Source organism: Cibotium barometz, chromosome 31 (genome assembly GCF_041138505.1).
Source record: "Cibotium barometz isolate CiBa-2024 chromosome 31, ASM4113850v1, whole genome shotgun sequence".
Lineage (NCBI taxonomy): Eukaryota > Viridiplantae > Streptophyta > Polypodiopsida > Cyatheales > Cibotiaceae > Cibotium > Cibotium barometz.
The window spans coordinates 49085268-49105794 of record NC_141076.1 but is presented as its reverse complement, the minus strand read 5'-3'; the positions used below and the strand labels follow the sequence as shown (position 1 = coordinate 49105794).

General features: G+C 45.2%; 3 protein-coding genes across 3 annotated transcripts in view; all 3 read left to right on the top strand.

Moving 5' to 3' along the window:
• The window catches only part of LOC147620971 (protein CHROMATIN REMODELING 35-like), a 53471-nt gene that overhangs the window by 14837 nt on the left and 18107 nt on the right, over nucleotides 1-20527 (top strand). The window contains exon 2 of the mRNA XM_086825263.1: nucleotides 10973-11844. Coding sequence (XP_086681389.1) covers nucleotides 11155-11844 — 690 coding nt within the window. The 5' untranslated portion in view covers nucleotides 10973-11154. The remainder of the gene's footprint in view (nucleotides 1-10972; nucleotides 11845-20527) is intronic.
• On the top strand, nucleotides 3078-4060 carry LOC147620973 (uncharacterized). The gene has a single exon (XM_086825264.1). It carries the CDS (start codon nucleotides 3152-3154, stop codon nucleotides 4058-4060), a length of 909 nt encoding a protein of 302 aa, XP_086681390.1. The 5' UTR covers nucleotides 3078-3151.
• Nucleotides 4021-10059, top strand: LOC147620972 (uncharacterized). The gene is made up of 3 exons (XM_086825512.1): nucleotides 4021-5203; nucleotides 5298-5510; nucleotides 10003-10059. The coding sequence occupies exons 1-3, from the start codon at nucleotides 4169-4171 to the stop codon at nucleotides 10057-10059; spliced, it is 1305 nt and encodes a 434-aa protein (XP_086681638.1). The 5' UTR covers nucleotides 4021-4168.

Genomic DNA, 20527 nt, shown 5'->3' with positions numbered 1-20527 from the left:
TCATCGACTCTACTTGCAATTGGTAAGCTTTAATGCTTAAATATGGAAGAGAGTAGCAAGAGGGAGGAACCGGATTACAAGATCACATACCCTGTGTAGTGTTCTCTTGTCCTACGTGCTCTCTTGCATATTGTTGCTACCATGTGTTGGTGGAACAATAGAAAGCAGATGGTAGGGAACATGGGCACTTGAGAGGGTATTGTGGATTGCAAGTCTACAACGACAACCACTTGTTTGCAATACTGTATTCATATGCATTGGTATGAAAATCTGGTCCGAAATGCACATGACACTATGTACTTGATTCTCCCAAGATCAATATGCCCATGACACTGTATACTTTACTGGAGGGAGGGATCGGCCGTTCTGGCTCATTGTGTGTCTCTTGTCAATTCAGCAATTTACTTCTTGTATTTGAGCAAGTGTCCATCAAATCTTAGTGTATTTAAGTGTATTGATTAGCATTGTGTTCAACCAAGTTACATTGGTATTAGAGCATACGGTTCTCTTTCACTTCTATCGTGAGAGACAATCACCGTGAACACTAGCTATCTCTACACTTAGAACATTATGGACAGCCATACAATGAATGTTGGAGATGCTAACACAAGAGGCAGGGACAATGAAATGCATGCTTCCAATGCTTTACAGGATGAGCGAACTCATATGGTGCACAATAGGGAACATGAATATGTGTGACAGCCGTCCCGTGGCAAAGAGAAGATGTAGGAAGAAGAGTCCATAGTCTTGAGGGCTGAACTTGTATGCAGGCTCTTCTCCATGCACAACAAGAAGAATTGAACCTCTACTATCGCGACCCTGTGTTTTTCGCTGGAGAGTATGCAGGTGGGCACGGGGACATGGTGGACAGTGTGAATGGCATCAGTTTGGAGTTGAAAAGGAAACCCCTGTGGACAACCCCAAGTGTGAAGGGGACAAAGAGATTTTAATTTAAAAGGTTTTATAACCTTTGGTGGCCCAAAAGCTAATTTTGGAGGCTACTCCACTTTTGGAGGATGCGCCTCTTTCTATCTCATGGTTTTTGGGAGGCGCATGTTGGATCTGAAGGATATGCTTTTTGGTGTGGTTTTTCCTGGTGGGCAGGGCACGCGTGTGCTTTTTCTGAAGGAGGAGGGCTGGCGGACTGAAGCAACAGCACATGTTCTCTCTCTCTCCCTCTTTCGCTTGGCACACGGGCAGGCTGGACTGCGCACAGGGCTGAACTCATGCTGTGCACGCTTTTTGGAGAGAGGTTGGCTACAGCAGAACTGCAGGAGTGCTTTCTCTTTGGAAGGGTTGGCAGGCTGGCCTACAAGAATTGCAGGGCTGAACAGCACGCTTTTGGATTCGCTCTCTTTGGTGGAAGGCGGCTGCAGGACTGCTCTCTCTCTCTCTCTCTCTCTCTCAGATGTATATGATGCTTACCTTTGTTGCTGGAGTTTTCCTTCCCTAATGTTATCCATTAGGAGCTCCTAGTACCTTACTTTTCCTCATAGTTGTTGTTTTAGTTTCAGTTAGTTGTTTAGTTGTTTTAGCTTTTCTTACACAGACATTGTATCAGATCTACCAATTGTTGTAACCTTTTGGTCTCATAGGTCATTTTGGCCTTTTGAAGACGTTAATATATCATTTCATTTCATTTCTCTCTCCCGATTGGTTGCACAAGGGTTGGTTGCAGGAGGTACATGAGGCTGAACAACACGTTTTTGGGTTCTCCCTCTCTTCTTGGCACAGTCGCGTGGGCTTGATTGCAAGAGGGCAGAAATGCATGATTGAGCAGGAAACAGACAGTCGCGTGGGCTTTTCTCTCTCTCTTAGAAGGAGACTTGGGGTTGATTTTTATGGCCTGTTTTGGGTTTCTGGTTGCAAGTACAGGTCACTTGAATGTGTTTCTTGGCATGGGAGTGATGCAAGCTCGCATGGCTGAATGCTCATGGAGCATATTGTTTTCTTCCTGCTGGAAAGGAACAGAGGGACCTACAGCTATGGGCATCTCTATGTTTCCAGATGTTTCATGAGGGAACATGTAACTAGATGTATGCCATTGTTGGCACTATTGTTGAATGGTGCTGTGAATGGTTCTGTATGGAAACAGGACAAAGGTTTCAAAGGGAAACATGCCTAAGGATTTCACGTGGAAACAGGTCGTAGGTTTCTCGAGGAAACATGTTTATGGTTCTCCAGGAGATAGTTCACATGCAGGCAGAAGGTACAGGAATGGACACATGTTTGGTACAACCTTGCTACTGATTGGGCAGGGGACAGGGAATCCATGATAGAGATGGATAGTATCCTTGGAAGGTAGAGAGGGTTGGTACAGGTGTGTCGATTGTATGGTATGCTGTGCTGTGGTGCGAGTTCTCTTTTGGGAGACAGTTTGGGAGTCTGTTGTGATGCAGAAGCACTGGATGTGTCAGGGTGTGATGCTGTTCATAGGGTGAGAGGATCTGGATGGTTGTGGCAGGCTTGATCATGGGAGAAAGCTTTTGTATGCAGACTCAATGTGTGAGAGTCTTTTGATGTGAACAATGGCTGGACTTGTTTGTGGATGCCGAGTGGATATGAAGTCATGATGCAGGGTCTTTGCAAGCTTCAGGAGTTCTACTGTGACGGCTGAGTTTCTAGCCTTATTGTAATCAAAGCTCTCTTATAATCAATTAAAGAAATACCGCAAGGGGCGCCACTGCGTTTTGGGGCCAATCGGTGTCCGTCAGGCTTAGTTCCGTACGTCGTACGGACAGATTCGTACGTACGAATCGTACCGTATGGTACCGTACGTATCCGTACGATTAGGTACGAAAATCGCCTGTTTCTGCCCGTTGGAAGTAGCCGTTTCTGTCCGTTGGAAGTAGCCGTTTTCTGCCCGTTTTTCTAGCCGTTTTCTGCCCGTTTTTTTTGGTTGTTTGCCTTCATCTCTCTTGAGTCCTTCTATAAAAGCCTCAAGGACCAAGCCTCTCCTCCAGCTACTCCAAGCAAGCTTCAAGCACCAAGCCCTACTCCAAGCCTCTCCTCCACCCTCCTCCACCCTCCTCCAAGCTCTTTCCAACCCACTTGAGCCTCTACTCCAAGTTCTCTTCCTCCAAGCTCTTCCCATACTTCATCTTCTCTACGCTCTCTCCTCTACTCCACTTCAGCCCTTCTCTTATCCATCATGCCTCGGGAGAAGCATGAGGCTTTTGATTTGCATTGCCTCAATGTGGAGAAGGACACCAAGAAGTCCAACTCCCATCATTGGACATGCCGATATTGCGGCAAGTCATACACTAGTGGAACAACAAGGCTTCTCCAACACCTTTCGAAGATTGGGGGACAAGTTGCCCCATGCAAGGAGATTCCGCAAAGCATTGCCGATGACATTTCGTGGAAGATGAGCCACGGCTCAAATTCAAGTAGAGGAGCATCATCAACACGCGCACCGGCACCACCACCGGCACCACCATCGGCACATGATGAAGCGGCCACCGGCTCTTTCATTGGTGTATCCTCCACTGCCACTTCCACGGATGCACGGTCCGCCTCCGCACCGAGCAAAAGGCAAAGGGTGGTGGAGCGTGAAGGGGTGCAACCCTCTCTCCACCAAGTCACGGGTAGTGTGAGAGGTTCGGTTGCATTCCTTAAGGAGCGGCAACGCCTTGCGGAGATAGAGATTGCTCGCACCATTATTGAATGCAATCTTGCCTTCAATGTACTCCAAAAGGAGCAATGGAAGAAGATGGTGACGGCGATTGCAAATGTGGGCCCATGTGAGGGGTGGACGGGGGTCTCTTACACGGCTATGCGCACAAGGAAGATTGATGAAGAGAAGGAGAGAATTGATCGAGCCCTTGACCCGATTCGAGCCGCATGGACGAAGTACGGATGTTCTATTCTCACAGATGGATGGAGTGATCAAAGGAAGCGTGGCATTATCAACATCCTTGTGTCTTGCCCGCTTGGCACATACTTCTTGCGTGCGGTTGACACCGGGAGAAGGGGGAGAAAGACAACTGGGAGTTTCATCTACCGCCATATTAGGCAAGCGATCATAGAGGTAAGCATTATTTTACTTAAGTGTGGCTGATTTTGTCATTTGTGCAAAGCCCTCAACTCATATGATTTATCTACCATGTAGGTTGGGGCTCAAAACGTGGTGCAAGTCATCACCGACAATGCATCAAATTGTCGACGCATGGGCCGCTTGCTTGAGGAGGAATTCCCCACCATTGTGTGGACTCCATGTGCGAGTCATTGCATTGACTTACTCATGGAGGATGTGGCGAAGCTCGGCTGGGTGAAGAGGATTGTGCAACAAGCTACATCTATTGTCAACTTCTTCATGCTAAAGGTGAAGGTGCTTGCTATGTTTCGTGAGCATAGCAAGCTTGACTTGAAGAAGCCATCGGCCACCCGCTTTGCCTACATGTGGCTGGTTTTGGAGCGTCTATACGATGTGAGGCCCGCCCTTCGCCAGACAGTTGTTTCCACCATGTGGAACGATTGGGATGAGCACGTCACTGAAGAGGCCAAAGCCATGCAACGCGTTTGCCTAGAGGAGAGATTTTGGGCTAGAGTCCGAGCAATTGTCATTGCTATGACTCCATTCTATAGGCTCTTGCGGATGACAGATTGCGAGGGGTCCACCATGGGCCTTCTTGTCCACTTCTTTAGAGCTGCCCTTGTGGAGTTGGAGGCTTGCACAGACATTACATCTGAGGAGCGAGCACAAATCATGGAGATTGCACAGAAGAGATGGAGGTGGATGCACAAACCAATCCACGGGTTTGCAGCATTGGTACATCCAGCCTACAAGTCTCCAGTAGTTTGCACCGATAGGGAGCTTCGACAAGATCGGGATGCATATATGCTTCGAGCTGTGCCAGTTGATGAGCACAATGCCTTTCTAGAGGAGTTGGGCTGCTATGTTGATCAGAGAGGTCAAACCTCCTTTTCGTCTCCCACTTGCTGGAGGAGGGAGTCACTTGTGAAGCCCCCTTTTTGGTGGGACAATTTTGGGTATGGACTAGAGCATCTCCAACCCATAGCCTTAAGGGTCCTAGCCCAGGATTGTTCTTCGGGTGCATGTGAGAGGAACTGGAGTTCCTATTCTCTCATACACACGAGGATACGCAATCGACTGAGCACACGACAGTTGGAGCGGTTGGTCTACTGCCGCACTAACTTGCGCATGATGCAGGGCATTCTTAGTATGGGTAGTCCCAAGCAAGTAAGTGACAAGTCTAGACTCTAACTTGTCATGACTCATAACTTAAGTTTTGTGTACACTGTACAGACTCTAACTTTTGTGCCTTAATGTGTAGGTCAATGTTGACACTTTCACCTTGACGAGTGAAAACTTTGCAAGTGTCAATCAACAACCTGATGAGGAGGAGGAGGCAATCTTCATGGAGCTCTATAGTGAGCTTGTGGCAGCAGATACTCGCAGCACCAGGAGTCAGCATGGACGGGGTCGAGCAGTTCGAGTTCATAGGCCTCCGCCTTCGACATCGGCAAAGGGTGGCCTCCTCACATATGTGAGGCGGGGATCCTCGAGCTCCAATCCCCGCCTTCATGATGATATTCCATTGCCCCCTCATGATGATACCCCACTGCCTAGAGAGCCCTTGTTTGATGATGATGGCAACCTACTTAGTGAGAATGATCCCCAGAGTGTCTCGTCCACCTTCGAAGAGTCCTCTTCAGAGAACTCTCTTGATGGACACTCTAGTAGTGATCATGCAGATGTTGGTGATGATGTAGACTTTTGATATGTTATAGCTCTCTAGGCATTGGGCATCTATCTCCTTCTAGCCCATCGATGATGTATTGTAGTATGTAGTATCATGTATGTACGCATGTTGGCGGTCGCCCATGCCATGAGTTTTTGGCCTATCCTTTTGTAGCAATTTTGTACTCTAATGGCATGATGACATTATGTTCATGGTTCTACTATTTTGTAACTTCTTGTCTACAATTTTGAAGTTTAGGAAGTATTTTTTAAAAAAAAAACGTACTAATATCGTACCGTACCTCAAAAAATTTTAAGGTACCAATTAGTACCGTATTTTATCGTACCGTACCGTATCGTACCTTTCGTACTAACTAACCATGGTGTCCGTGTACTGTTTGCAGGAGCACTCTAGCTCCCCTTGTTTGTTTTCCTTTTCCAGGTCCTCGAAGGTGTTGTGAAGTGTTTTATGTGCAAGTTTGTTTTTGCAGGCTTAGCACCCTCAAACGGATGGGCAAAGTGAGGCTGCAAATTCAGCCGTGTTGGATCTCTTGAAATGTTATGTGGCGGATCAGAAGTCTTCTTGGGAGAAGTACTTACCCGCTTGTGAAATTTGCATACAACAACACGGTGCATGCATCTACGGGAAAGGCCCCGTTTGAGATTGTTTATGGTAAGGTGGTTTTGCCACCCATCCTTCGCACAAAGGATGAGATATTTGCAACTGATTTGCTCAGGTGCGGACAGCCATTGCAAGGTCACAAGACAAGCATAAAAGGGCTGCCGACAAGTATAGAAGGCAATTGGATGTTAAAGAGAATGATTGGGTATTGCTGAAATTTGACAAAGCAAGACTTGCAAAGAGGCCTGGCAAAGAGGGTGCATATCCTAAGCTTGCAACCAGGAACTATGGGCCTTTTCGAGTGATCGAGAAGATCAATGAAGTGGCTTTCAGATTGGCATTACCTAGTCATTGGCACATACACAATGCTTGTCATGTGAGTCTCCTTCGCAAGTATGTAGGGCCGGAGCCCAGTGAAACGGTCATTGAGGATCCACCAGAAGTGGATGAGCTTGAGGAGATCTTGCAGCCAGAGCAGATTCTGTATCACAAGGAATGCAAGCTTGCTGTGCAGGCAAAGTTGTGAGGCGTTACCTTGTGAAGTTTAAGAACTATCTTCCCATTGATGCTAAATGGGTAGATGAAGAGTTCTTCAGAGATTGCCCGCATGCGCTTCAGACATATTTGGATACTTTTCAGTTGCGGACAACTGTTTAGAAGCCGGGGGGACGTCACCATTTGGCCACCCAATTGGTCCACCCGTGCTTTCTTATCATGTATGTACATTGGACTGGTGTCCATGGCAGTTGTATATGCCGGGGATTGATGCCACTCATGTGATACTGTGGACTTGGCTTTCCGTTGGGACTTGTGCCTCCGTGTACATGCCCGGAAATGCTTGGTGGATTGGTGTTCCATTGGGTCTGGTACCTCGTGTACTTGCCTGGAGCACGTCTATTTTGGTATAGTCTCATGAACGGGGATTGTCCATACCAATGCTGCATTGCATAGCATCTTTATGTGCTTGCTTGCAATTGAAATTGCATGCTGTTTTCATGCTTGCTTGACCAATGTGTAGTTTTGGGTAAGGGGACGTCCGCCCGCGAACCGTGCGTGTGAAACTGTCTGCTGACATGGTTGTGTGGCATATGACAGGTGGTAAGTATTGGTCATAAACTTGGCCTTAGGAGTTAGCACTAATTTATAAGTGAGTGTGTACACACTTCATTAAGTTTTGGACGACCAAAACTCACTTATAAATTATGACCAACCCGGTGTTCACACACACTGATGTTCCGAGGTGGACATAACCCAATGTCCGCCACCCAGATCTTATCCCCTTAGTACAAAGGGAGTAACCAGCCGTGTGTCCACTCTAGCTTGCTCCACAAAGCACCTACCTGCCACTTACACTGGACAACTCACCACCTCACTCCTCTTCCTCTCTCTAGAGATTGGCGCCTCCTTCATGAGGGCTGTTGGGCTGCATTTTCTGCACATTCTCCTTCCCAACTCCATTTCCAAGCTTGCTAAGGTGATTTTCAAGCTTCCAAGAGTGATTCCGGATGCTAATCACTCTCGTACACACTCCCAATGACTGAAATTCATCAAAACAGCTCTCTTTATTGCTGTAATTTCTGGTCTTTTTGCTGAAAACCCTAATTTCAGCCCTCTTTATTGCTGTAATTTCTGGTCTTTTTGCTGAAAACCCTTTATTACAGCTCTCTTTATTGCTGTAATTTCTGGTCTTTTTGCTGAAAACCCTAATTTCAGCTCTCCTTTCTCAAGCTGAACCATAGGGGAAACTTTCCCAAGGTTCCCTTCATCCTCTTGAAGACTTTTGTCACGAAGAAAGGCGACAAATCGAAGATCTCAACACTCCAAGGACTTCCATCGCGAAGACTTCCGTTGTCATCGACACTACTTGCAATTGGTAAGCTTTAATGCTTAAATATGGAAGCAAGTAGCAGGAGGGAGGAACCGGATTACAAGATCACATACCTTGTGTAGTGTTTTCTTGTCCTACGTACTCTCTTGTAGATTGTTGCTACCATGTGCTGGTGGAACAATAGAGAGCAGATGGTAGGGAACATGGGCACTTGAGAGGGTAGTGTGGATTGCAAGTCTACAACGACAATCACTTGTTTGCAATATTGTATTCATATGCATTGGTATGGAAACTTGGTTAGAAATGCCCATGACACTATGTACTTGATGCTCCCAAGTTCAATATACTTTATTTGAGGGAGGGGTCGGCTGTTCCGGCTCATTGTGTGTCTCTTGTCAATTTACCAATTTACTTCTTGTATTTGAGCAAGTGTCCATTAAATCTTAGTGTATTTAAGTGTATTAGATAGCATTGTGTTCAACCAAGTTACAGATGCTGGTCGGCTAGCTCTTGGACAAGCTGCCATGCTAAAAAGCCTTAATAAATGCTGTGATTATTCCCTGGTTGGTTGAAACCTTCTGTCGCCTCCTTTATGCTTGGCCGATTGGCTGCCTACGTCCCCTTGATGGCAACCAACTGATGTTGGGCTGTCGATTGGGCACTTATGCTCCTCCTTAACGCTTGTGATGATGATGATGGTGTTGATACCGACGCTGATGATGCTTCTGATGAAGATGATGCTGACGATGACACTTGATGTTGACCTATCTGATGAATCATGATTAATTAGGGATTAAGACTGTTCATGTTGGATATTAGCCATGGCATGGGTGTGCACGTGACATACCCTCTTGTTAAACTTGACGGCGGGGTGAACACATGTCATCTTTCCTCTGTGGACTGCTATCGTCTTTGACTTTGACCTGCAACTTTAACTGACTTTGACTTTGACTTTGACTTTAACTGATATTTTTGTCTGAACGCCAATCTCCACTTCCAAGTCTTGCTGACGAACTGAGCATTTGTTCCACTGCTGTCTCTATGCCTACTTTTCCTTTACCCTTAACACAACCTTGGGTCACCTGCGAGAATCATGCCTCTTGCTAGGCCTTTGGAACTGATCTGAGAGCTGAATAATATACTAGTTTTGCATACATGCCCTCAAGGAATGCTTCCTCTAGCTTCGCCTGTTTTGCAGACCACTCCATTTGCTACCCTGTTGCATTCTTCTGATGTATCTGTGCACCTCCTTGGGAGCTATGCTTAGTGGCTGAGCCTGAATGCTTTGATACCAATGTTTCATGCGCAGGAGCCTTTGCTGTACTGATCCATAGCCCTAAGCCTAATTAAGAACAAAATGTTGATTAAACATGATTAAGACAGAGGAGAGAGAAGAAGAGAGAGATCAGTGTTAGGGTTTTTCTTGTATTTAATATTGTACAAAAAGGTGACATGGTAGTCTTTACATGCTTGGGCCCTTGGTCAGCCCCAAAGGGGTTGACCTCTGCCCCCTTACATAGCTTCTACTGGTTACTAGAATGATGAATGATGAATGAATGACTGAAATGAGGACTTATGCTTTTGTATTGGTTGAGGATGCTGGTCGGCCAGCAGAACTGTTGTCGGCCAGCTCATGGACGAGGTGCCATGCGAAAAAGCCTTAATAAATGCTGCGATTATTCCCTGGCTGGTCCAAACCTACTGTCACCTCCCTTATACTTGGCCGACTAGCTGCCTAAGGCCTCTGATGGAAACTGACTGCTGTTGGGGCTGCTGACTGGGCACTTATGCTTCTCCTTAATGCTTGTGATGATGATGATGGTGCTGATACTGATGCTTCTGATGAAGATGATGCTGATGATGACACTTGATGATGACCTATATGCTGTCCTAACTGATGATTAATTAGGGATTAAGATTGTTCATGTTGGAGATTAGCCATGGCACGGGCGTGCACGTGATAGCTCATGCCTCATAAATACCACTAAACCAACCCCCCCCCCCCAACAAAATCTGGTTAACGTAACCTGAAGCTAGGCCCGTTAACCTTGCTAGGCACTTGGGACATAACAAATAGGAACATGACGTGCTTGGATAAGAGAGACTAGAACTGTATTCATATGGGAAAACTCAATAGAATGACAATGAATCTTTGATAGCCATGAGCAGGACAATCTGCCAAGCAAGTCAGAAATGACAGCCTAAACAATCCTTGCCTTTCTGTAATCCCATTGTGCAATCCCATAAACAATTTTGAATGTACTCTAAAGCATGTTTTTTTTGTGTGTGTGTGTGTGAATATGTATGTATGTGTATGCATGGATGTGTGTTTATATGTAAGGGCATGCATGCTTCAAGCTTGTGTAATATATATGTATGTATGTATGCATGCATATACATATGTATGCACATGTGTTTCACAAACACACACTTATATAAATAGATGCGAAATTTTAAAGTTCAAATATAGCTGCATCATGTCCTCTTTGATAGGTGATTTCTAATTATACATATATGTACACGTACACACACACTTATATAAATAGATGCAAAGTTTTAAAGTTCAAATATATTTGCATCATATGTCCTCTTTGATAGGTGATTTCTAATTGATGATGTGTGTTCATAAGTAAGATTCTTTATTTTGCTGCCAGTTATTCTCAATAGTAAAAATGAGAATATCTATAGAAATTGATTTAAGGTCATCAGATAAAACACATGGTTTTTCTTTTCTTAAAAAATACAGAAGAATAAAATAGGTCATTGATGGATTGAAGAGTTTTTTGAGATTTGAAAGATGGGACTGTGGTTATGACAGGTAGAAAGCATAAACAGAAATTGAAGTTATGCGACACATTGGCCCATGAATTGCAGATCTGTCAGAGCACCCTTGATGAGGCCAGAAGGATTGTCGAGAAAATCCCAAAGAATGGCGACTCGCCCATCCAGAAGCTATGTTACATAGAAAGGTCCGAATCGAGAGACACATTGCCGCCGCTTATGCCGGAAATGCCAAGTGGTGTATTCACACCTGCTCTTCATTATCGCATACCATTTCTACGGTGCGTGACAGATCAGATGAGTGATTGGAATGGAGATGACGAGGATGTGTTGGGAGCAGAGACATTTTCTGCTACTGTTGATGGCAGTGACTTGGCTCCCTTTCCATGTAGTGAACTTCACAAGACATGCAGCAACACAGAGGTGCTGAACCACAGTGCCCCTCCAAGCGTCAAAATGCAGCTACAGCAGTTGTCCCTGCCACCTTGCCCAGAGGCTGCAGAGGCTTCTAGAATATTCATTTCTTTCTTAGAAAGATTGACACAACATGGGGTAGTTATCGATCCGGTGAGATCGCCTGGTTTTGTGCAAAGCTTCATAGTTGCAAAGTCTGATGCAGGTCTCTCGAGAAAGCAGGATGTAGATATTAGTGCAGATGATGCCGGGACCCCAAACACTCATAGTAGTGGCCATGATTTAAAGGTTGTGTCAGAGATGCAGTGCTTTGGTGGTGAAGATCAGGTTGATCCTGAGCGAGAAAAACGCAGCAGTAGTGAGAAAATGACAGATTCTTTCCAATTTGAGAAGCTCGAGAAGGCGGCATCAGAATCTGATGATGATGATGATGATGATGATGACGGCCTTAAAAGGCTATGGCAGGACATGGCATTCTCTCTTGCCTGCATGAATGTAAGACCTCATGCTAGCTCTCATACTTTGACACCAGATTGTTTTATGTTTTCTAGTTCTTGTTCTCTAACGGTAAGTTTCATTTGCACTTATACATACAAGTGTCTGATTTTTGGCAATAATTTCTTTCATATTAGATATCTGAAATGGTGTTCATATTCGCATGTCTGAATTATCCAGTCAAGTGTATCCAGAATATACCTTAGAATTATTTCTAACATGGTGTTGAAGCAGAGATATGACAGAAAATGTTCTAAAAGATACCATGAGGGTCTATGGAAGAAAGTAAATACAGATACATCTACATGTACACACACATCCCAAGATACCATGAGGGTCTATGGAAGAAAGTAAATACAGATACATCTACATGTACACACACAGGGATGTGTCTGTACATGAGGGTCTATGGAAGAAAGTAAATACAGATACATCTACATGTACACACACAAGGATGTGTGCACACATGCAGAAACACACATATACACATACATATGTATGTTTGTATATGTGTGTGTGTGCATGTGTGTGTGTACAAGCATGAAAACTATGGCTTATGGAATTTGGGTGAACTCGCATTGGGAAGTGGTGCTAGGCCATTTTAAGGGCCGCATTGTGGGCTGTCCATATGCTACAAGAATGGTGCAAAATTGGAAGACCACATTGAAAGACTTCAAATGGGTGGGACGTGATTCTGCAAGATTGGAAGACCACATTGAACTCTGTGACTGGAAAGTCTGTACTGGTCCTCTTTGTTTGCAGAACCACTAGCTATGCAAGAGCCACGTAAAGCATGCTTTTTGGCATCCTTGGGTATACGCATGTGCATCAGGGAATTTGGGAGCAGAAAAGGGTGTACCGCGTGCCTGCATCCCAAACTCTCTCTATCAGGATGTAGAGACCTCCCTAGAAGTTAGATTTTGTAACATGCAGTGGAAGTATTTGTAATTTGAGGATCCTGTCACACAAATGCTCACACTGTCTTTTGAATCTTGAGTTTCGCAAGTTTAGCAATCCACTTTAAGACTTCAAACTTTAAGAGATTTGAGAGAGAGAGAGAGATGGAAACTGTACACCGTATGGGGTCCCGAATTACCCACTGAAGGGCCCCCTATGCCATTACCGGAATAGTATTTGCTTTATTACTTTGAAGAGATTGACGGTGGACTGACGATAAGCCAAACGCAAGTTCTCGGAGGACCAAGAGTTGGGCTGAACTGTACACGGTTGTAGAAGCACCAATGGTGACCAATCTCGAGCCTATGCACTCTTCCCAATGGATGTAGGAAGGCTACAAATGTGAGGTTGAGAGAAGGGGCTGATTGGGACTGTTCTAGACTATGTATGAATGCTGATAATGAGTATGAATGCTGAGTTTTACCTTCACCAAGTGGCTGTAGCAAAACGATGCATATGAGGATGCTGAAAATTGTATGAATGCTGAAAATGCAAGGGGTATTGAAGGCTGATGCTGTAGATGCTGTGTTTTACTGAATGGAGGTTGAATTGCTCAAGCGTTGATGCTCCTAGATGCTGATGAGGAAAACGCTGAAGGCTGATGTGTTGAATTCTGCAAGCTTATGCTCCTTGTGCTGAAGGCTCCAAACGTTGAGTGCTTCAATGCTGATTATGATATGAATGAATGAATGGATTATATGCTTAGCTATTTATATGGACTTGTGATGTTGGTCGGCTGGCTACAGAGCTGGCCGACTGCATCCATCTTGGCTAAAATATATAAATGATGTAAAAATGCCCAAAAATGCTGTAAATTATGGGAATAATACTGGATGAATTCTAATGAATGCTAGATGGTATCTTAAGGCTTCAGCCATGGTCTAAATGCAATGGATGAATGCTATGCATTATGAAGAGTGCTTTCTAATGCAAACCCTAAGACTTCTACTGACTCTACATGTATGAATTCATCTCTTCAAGTGGGTTAAGGGACTTGGACTGACTGACTGTCTGACTGTCTAAGGTTGAGAATGACCTACGTAGCTCGTGCTTGACTTATCCTGGATTGAGGATTACAATGGGGTCACGACTTACGACAAATATCATCCTAAAAGGGTACTAATAGTGTACAATGTTGCACTGATGATGATGAGCCATCTTGTCACCATGCACTACAGTGCAGAGTGCATGTGACAGATTTGGAGGCTTTGAGATCATCCCGACCCCTGGGAGAGGCTTTTCTTGGCCTTGGAGAGAACTAGTTAGCACTATCATTCTGTTGCCTTGGCCAATAAACAAGAGGCCCTAGACAAGGAGAGAATTATCAGACGCAGGTTGGCTGTGCTTCAAAGGATATGAGAAGCATCTTCCGTCCTCTTGGATCTCAGACCTTTTGTCCACTGTTAGAGCTGAGTTATAGGTGGCATTAGATAGGTGAGTCAAGTTTGCATTTCATGCTAATTAGGCATTTTGGACACAGATGGGTGGTAGATGCAACAAATCGTTTTTCTCAGCACATGGACCTATGCACAATAGGGACAGTTTGAGATGCTTGCAAGATTCTCAAGGAGAATTTCATATTTATCCAAATAAGGTGGAGTATTGTCTCGGATTTTCATCAGATCTTGCACTCTGCAGAGTCCCACTCTTTGGATAGAGATGTTGCACAACAGATAATTTGGGACGTATCTTCATCCTCCTTCTTGCAGGTGTCACGTGCATTCTGCACTTGGATGCCACGTAGACATATCTGTACAGAAGGTGCAGGACCTGGGATGGTAAACTGGTCCCATGTGAGCCCAGTCCGCGACGAGTCAGCCAGGGATCCATCCCAGTCGTCCGAGGTTAGGTGTGCATTGTCCTGCACTGGAGTCCAAGGTCAGGTGTGCATTGTCCTGCACATGAAACAGTGCCAGTCTGCGCTGTGAGTCTCCCTCTGGAATGATGTTAGTGATTCTGTGTATCTGGTATGGTACTGGATGCCAGATCATTGTGTAGGTAGTTAGGGTTTGCTTTTAGGAAAAGGGGCCAGCCCATAGGGCTACCCCAAGTCTTTGTGTGGGCATGGGGATAGTGTAAAACCACCCCCATGACGGCGAGGAAGGTCCTGGCGGAACCCACCAGCCATGGAGGGGCTGTAGGATAGCCCTAGGGGCAGGCTAGGGGAAAACATATAGGATATGTAGCCTTTATATGGCTATAGGGCATGTATGGGGCAGCCCATAAAGGCTGCCCAGTCCCCAAACTGCTTGCAAAACAATGCCCAACCCCTTTGGAATCATGCGTCTGATGCCCAGCCAGCCATGAAGAGATGCGCAGATTTTTATGTGAATTATTTCAGCATTTAATGCTAATAATTCAGTCGTGGGCAGAATAAAGACAGCCGCTTGGATTAATGCTAGCCGACTGTTGTTAGTATGTAGTATAAATACCAAGGCCCACAATCCCATTGAGTTATCTCATAATTCACCAAGTGCTCAAGCAACCAAAGGGCCAGGACAACCAAGGGCTTGCTAACGCAAAGGGGTGAAGGACTGTAGGTCAAGGGTAGAGATTTCTCAGCCAAGAAAGGTCAAGTTTTCCTATATTTTCTTTCAGATTTATATCTTCCCCGAAGCTTCCGGATGTTACAGTGGTATCCGAGCCTACTTCAAGGGCAAAGATTTAGCAAAGAAACCATAATTTTTTCTCGCTGATGTGGTTGGTTTTCAGACGCCGGTGGAGTACCCCTTTCGGAGTGACTCCTGTCCCTCGAAGGACGGTTGGTCTTCAGCCTCCGGAAGCCTCCAGATGTCTCCCACACACACAGTGGATGGTCAGATTGCGCTCCGGAAAGGAAGTGCGTTTTCCTGCTATGGTGAGCTTCGACGACGAGAGAGACCAAGAACGTTGGGACCAGAGTGCACCAGGCAGCCCAGCTAGGGCACCACGCTTGAGTGTTATAGATATGTTCTAGCATATGATGCGAGCAATCGCAGACCAGACGACTAAGTTGGAAGAGCAGAAGGCGCAGATTCAGGCTCTCGAAGAACGTACCCGTTCTCCAGCGTCGCGTTTTCCATCTCCTCCTCCCTCTCCTTCCGTATCCCAGATTCCAGATCCTCGACACAGGGATCCTCTCGCGAGGTCACGACCGCAGCCGAGCTCTTTGCTTGAGTTGCAGATGTGTGCATTCGAGATCCAACAACGTAAGACGAAGCCATGCGACGTGTGGAACATGAGCGTTACCTCAAAGCTTTGGACGCTAGATTGACACCGACGGCGCCCTCGAATCATTGCGCCGACTGTTCCGTACACTGCTCCGTACACTGGCCGACCAGTCTGCTCCGTACAGCAGACAGCAGACGAGTACCTGCAAGCTGTTCCGTACAGCTACTCCGACCAGTGTTCCGTACAATAGACAGCAAACGAGTACATGCAAGCTGTTCCGTAGAGCTACTCCGACCAGTCTGTTCCGTACAGCAGACGAGTACCTCCGTACACTGCTCCGGACAGCTGTTCCGTACAACCTATAGCCGACCAGTACCTTCAAAATCACATGGGTAAAGTTTAAAGCTTTACATGTTTTGAAATTTGGGCGTTTTTTTGTGAAAATTTTTCTGGCAGATACAGGGAGGTTTTCTTGCAAAGAAACCTCTACAGGCTTTTGCAAGGCTTTGGGCACAGAAATTTTGGGCATTTTTTGGGCATTTTGGCACTGTGTGAGCCACTTTTGTTGCTCTACTCAGTCAGTGGTGCATTGTTTTGCACATTGAGAGGATTGAGAGTGCAAGCATATTTGGGTCAGTTGTATTCAGTGGAGTACAGTTGCTTTCAGGGTTGTTGTTTTTGGGTTTTTTGATACACAGGTACAACATTGTGCACTGGCATAATGGCAAATCAACAGCAGAGTGATGTGTTCACGTACTTGTCTAAGGAAGACAAGCTGGATGGCATGAATTACTCCTTGTGGAGTTTCATGCTGAGAAATGTGCTCGTGGCAAAAGGTCTTTGGGATTTTGTTAGTGGTGATGAACCACGTCCAGGTCCATTGGCTCCAGAGACTCCTCCCCAAGGGGGTGCTCGTGGAAGAGGACATGGAAGAGGACAACAGGCACAGGCACCGGTTCAGCCACAGCCTGTTCAAAGAACAAATGCCCAGAAGACATGGGATGCCAAAGATGCAAAAGCCTTATCACTTATTGCATTGTCAGTACAGAGATCTATTATACCTCATATTCGTTCAACTGGCTCTTCACGGAATGCATGGGTGAGTTTGGAGCAGATGCATGCTGCTCGTAATGAGGCACGGATCTCATTTTTGAAAAGAGAGCTGGAAAACCAGAAGATGCATGAAGGAGATGATATGTCTAGCCACTTGAACAAGCTGTAGGATTTGAGAGAGCAACTCATCAATGTGGATGAGATTATTCCTGAGACACAGCTTGTATCCACCATCTTAAACTCTTTGCCAAGATCCTTACCTCTTTAAACCTTAGCATGAGGAATGCTATTGAGCCCCTAAAGTATCAGGAACTTGTTGCTCTCTTGTTACAGGAAGAGCAAATCAGGAAGAACATGAACATGAACACAAGTGCTGAACAAGCATTTGTGACAGGTCAAAAAGGGAAAGGCAAGTCTCAGCCAAAGAGTTCAAATCAGAATTCAGGTGATGGTGGTTCATCTCAGGATACCAAGAAAGGTGATGGACAGCCCAAGAAGAAGGGCAAATGCCATTACTGTAAGAAGCCAGGTCACTACATCACAGAGTGTAGGAAGAGGATTGCCAAAGAGAAGGAGAAGGAGTCTGGGTTGTCTATAAAAGATACCTCTAAAGCTCCTCCGGAGACTGCTTCCTTTGTTGAAGACAGGGATTACTGTTTCTACACATGCAGTTATGATGCCTTTTGGTCTTCACAGGCACTCAGTGTGACTGAGCATGCATGTACTTGGTATTTTGATAGTGGTGCTTCAAAGCATATTACATCTCGCAGGGACTTGTTTTGTAATGTATGCCCTGCCCCTGTTGGCAAGACCGTTCAGTGTGCCAATAATGCTTCATATCCAGTTCGTGGCATTGGGGAGATTCAGCTCACAGCCATTGATGGCTCTATTCTTCGCCTTACAAATGCCTTATATGTACCAGGGATAAAGAAGAATCCGTTGTCCATTTCTTCTTTAGCACATTGTGGTATGTAAGTCAACTTTGATGATGACAAATGCATGGTCAGAGACAAAGCTAATGCCTTGACCTTGATGGTTACTGGTACATTATGTCATGGACTCTATCAGTTGGATACATTTTAGCTAGTGGATCAGTTTGCTTATTATGCATTCACTCTTACTCCAGATATGGTTGATGCGGAGTTATGGCATGCTCGCATGGGGCATGTAAATTTTGGTAGTCTTATGCTTATGCAACGACATAATATGTTGACAGACCTACCTCTTATGGAGAAGCCTCCAGATCACATATGTGAAGGATGTATTTTGGGAAAAATGCATCGGTTTTCCTTTCCACGTGATCAGGCTCTACGAGCAACTGCAAAGTTGCAGCTTATACACAGTGATCTTTGTGGTCCCATGCAGACGAAGTCATTAGGAGGTTGCTTCTATTTTGCTACATTTATTGATGACTTCTCTCGTATATGCTGGGTCTATCCGTTGACACGGAAATCACAGGTATATGATGCATTTTTGGCCTTTGTAGCACTTGCTGAAACAGAGTCAGGATGCAAGGTTAACACCCTCCGTTCTGACCGAGGGGGGGAATATGTGTCACACATGTTGAATTCCTTTCTTGAGAGTAGAGGTATCAAGCATCAGTATACTACTCCTTATACTCCACAGCAAAATGGGGTTGCAGAAAGGAAGAATCGGTCACTCATGGAGATGGCCAGATGTATGTTAAAGGCAAAGAAGCTACCACATGTCTTTTGGGTGGAAGCTGTTATGTGTGCTTGTCATATTTTGAATCGATGTCCCACAAAGGCATTGGTTTCCATTACTCCTTTTGAGGCTTGGCATGCCCGCAAGCCTTCGGTATCACACTTTCGTACTTTTGGGTGTCTTGCATATGCACACATACCCAAAGAGTTGAGGAGAAAGTTGGATGATAAAGCCACAAAATGTATTTTTGTTTTTGATGAAAAATCAGAATTATCCATGGCTAGTTATGATGCAAATCAGGCTGAAAATGATGTGTTTGAAGGCCTATTACCTATGGAGTTTCATTCCACAGTTGGTGATCCAACCCATGAGGGTGCAGGGCAGCTAGCTAATCATGAAGGTGGTGCAGAAATTCAGCAGGAGATTGAGCCAGAAGTTGAGCCAAATATGGGGCAACAGGCTCCACAGGTCAGACATATACCTAGATGGTATTTGAGGACATTACAGGACAGCCATCTAGATGCTCCTCTTGCTGGCCGTACTCGTAGGGAGACACGGACCAATGAGCATGCACACATCATGGATTTAAATATGGTTATGGCAGCTAGTTTACAGGATGATGATGAGCTTGATTCATTTGTGGATGCACGAGACACTGTGCATTGGAACAAAGCCATGCAGGATGAACTTGATTCTATTCAAAAGAATCAAACATGGGATTTGGTTGATCTGCCCAAAGGCAAGAAAGCCATTGATACTAAGTGGGTCTATAAGTTGAAAAGACATGCAGATGGATCCATTGATAGGTACAAAGCCCGTCTAGTTGCAAAGGGCTATGCACAGAAGAAGGGCATTGATTATGAGGAGACATTTGCTCCTACATCCCGTATGTCGACACTTAGGAGTGTCATTGCATTGGCTGCACATCGTGGTTGGGTTGTTCATCAGTTGGACATCAAGACTGCTTTCCTACATGGGGACCTCGAGGAGGAAGTTTATGTACATCAGCCCATAGGTTTTGCAGAACATGGTCATGAAGGGAAGGTATGCAGGATGAAAAAGGCCTTGTATGGTTTGAAACAAGCTCCACGAGCTTGGTATGCAAAGATAGATGCTTTCCTGCTCACTCAAGGCTTTGTGAACAGTCCATCAGAAGCCACTTTGTATGTAAAAAAAGAATAGAAAGATCTGTTGGTCATCAGTCTTTATGTAGATGATCTTTTGCTCATGGGATCAAATGATGACAAAATTGCAGCTTTTAAAGAGATACTGCAACAGACATTTGCCATGTCTGATTTGGGGCTCGTACACTACTATTTGGGCATACAGTTTGTGCAGGATAACAGAGGCATTGGGTTGTTGCAATCTCGGTATGTTGCTAAACTTCTGGAAAAGTTCAAATTTCAGGATTGCAAGCCTATCAGCACTCCTATGGAGCCTGGGATGAAACTGTCACTACAAGATGACAGTATTTTATTTGATGCCACTATATATGCTCAGGCTGTTGGGTGCCTTATTTACTTGTGTGTACTTCACGGCCAGATATTCAGTATGCCGTATCTCAGTTGAGCAGATTCATGCACAACCCGCGATTGTCACATTGGCAAGCTGTGAAGCGTGTATTTCGGTATTTGCAGGGTACCTTGTCTCTTGGATTGCTTTATCCTGAGGGGGGTGACATGCAGCTATATGCTTACAGCGATTCAGATTGGGCTGGTGATTTTGATACCAGACATTCCACTAGTGGAAATTGTTTCTTTCTTGGCTCTTCATGTATTTCTTGGCTAAGCAAGAAACAGACCACAGTGGCCACTTCGTCTTGTGAGGCAGAGTACAGAGCAGCCTACACTACTACCGT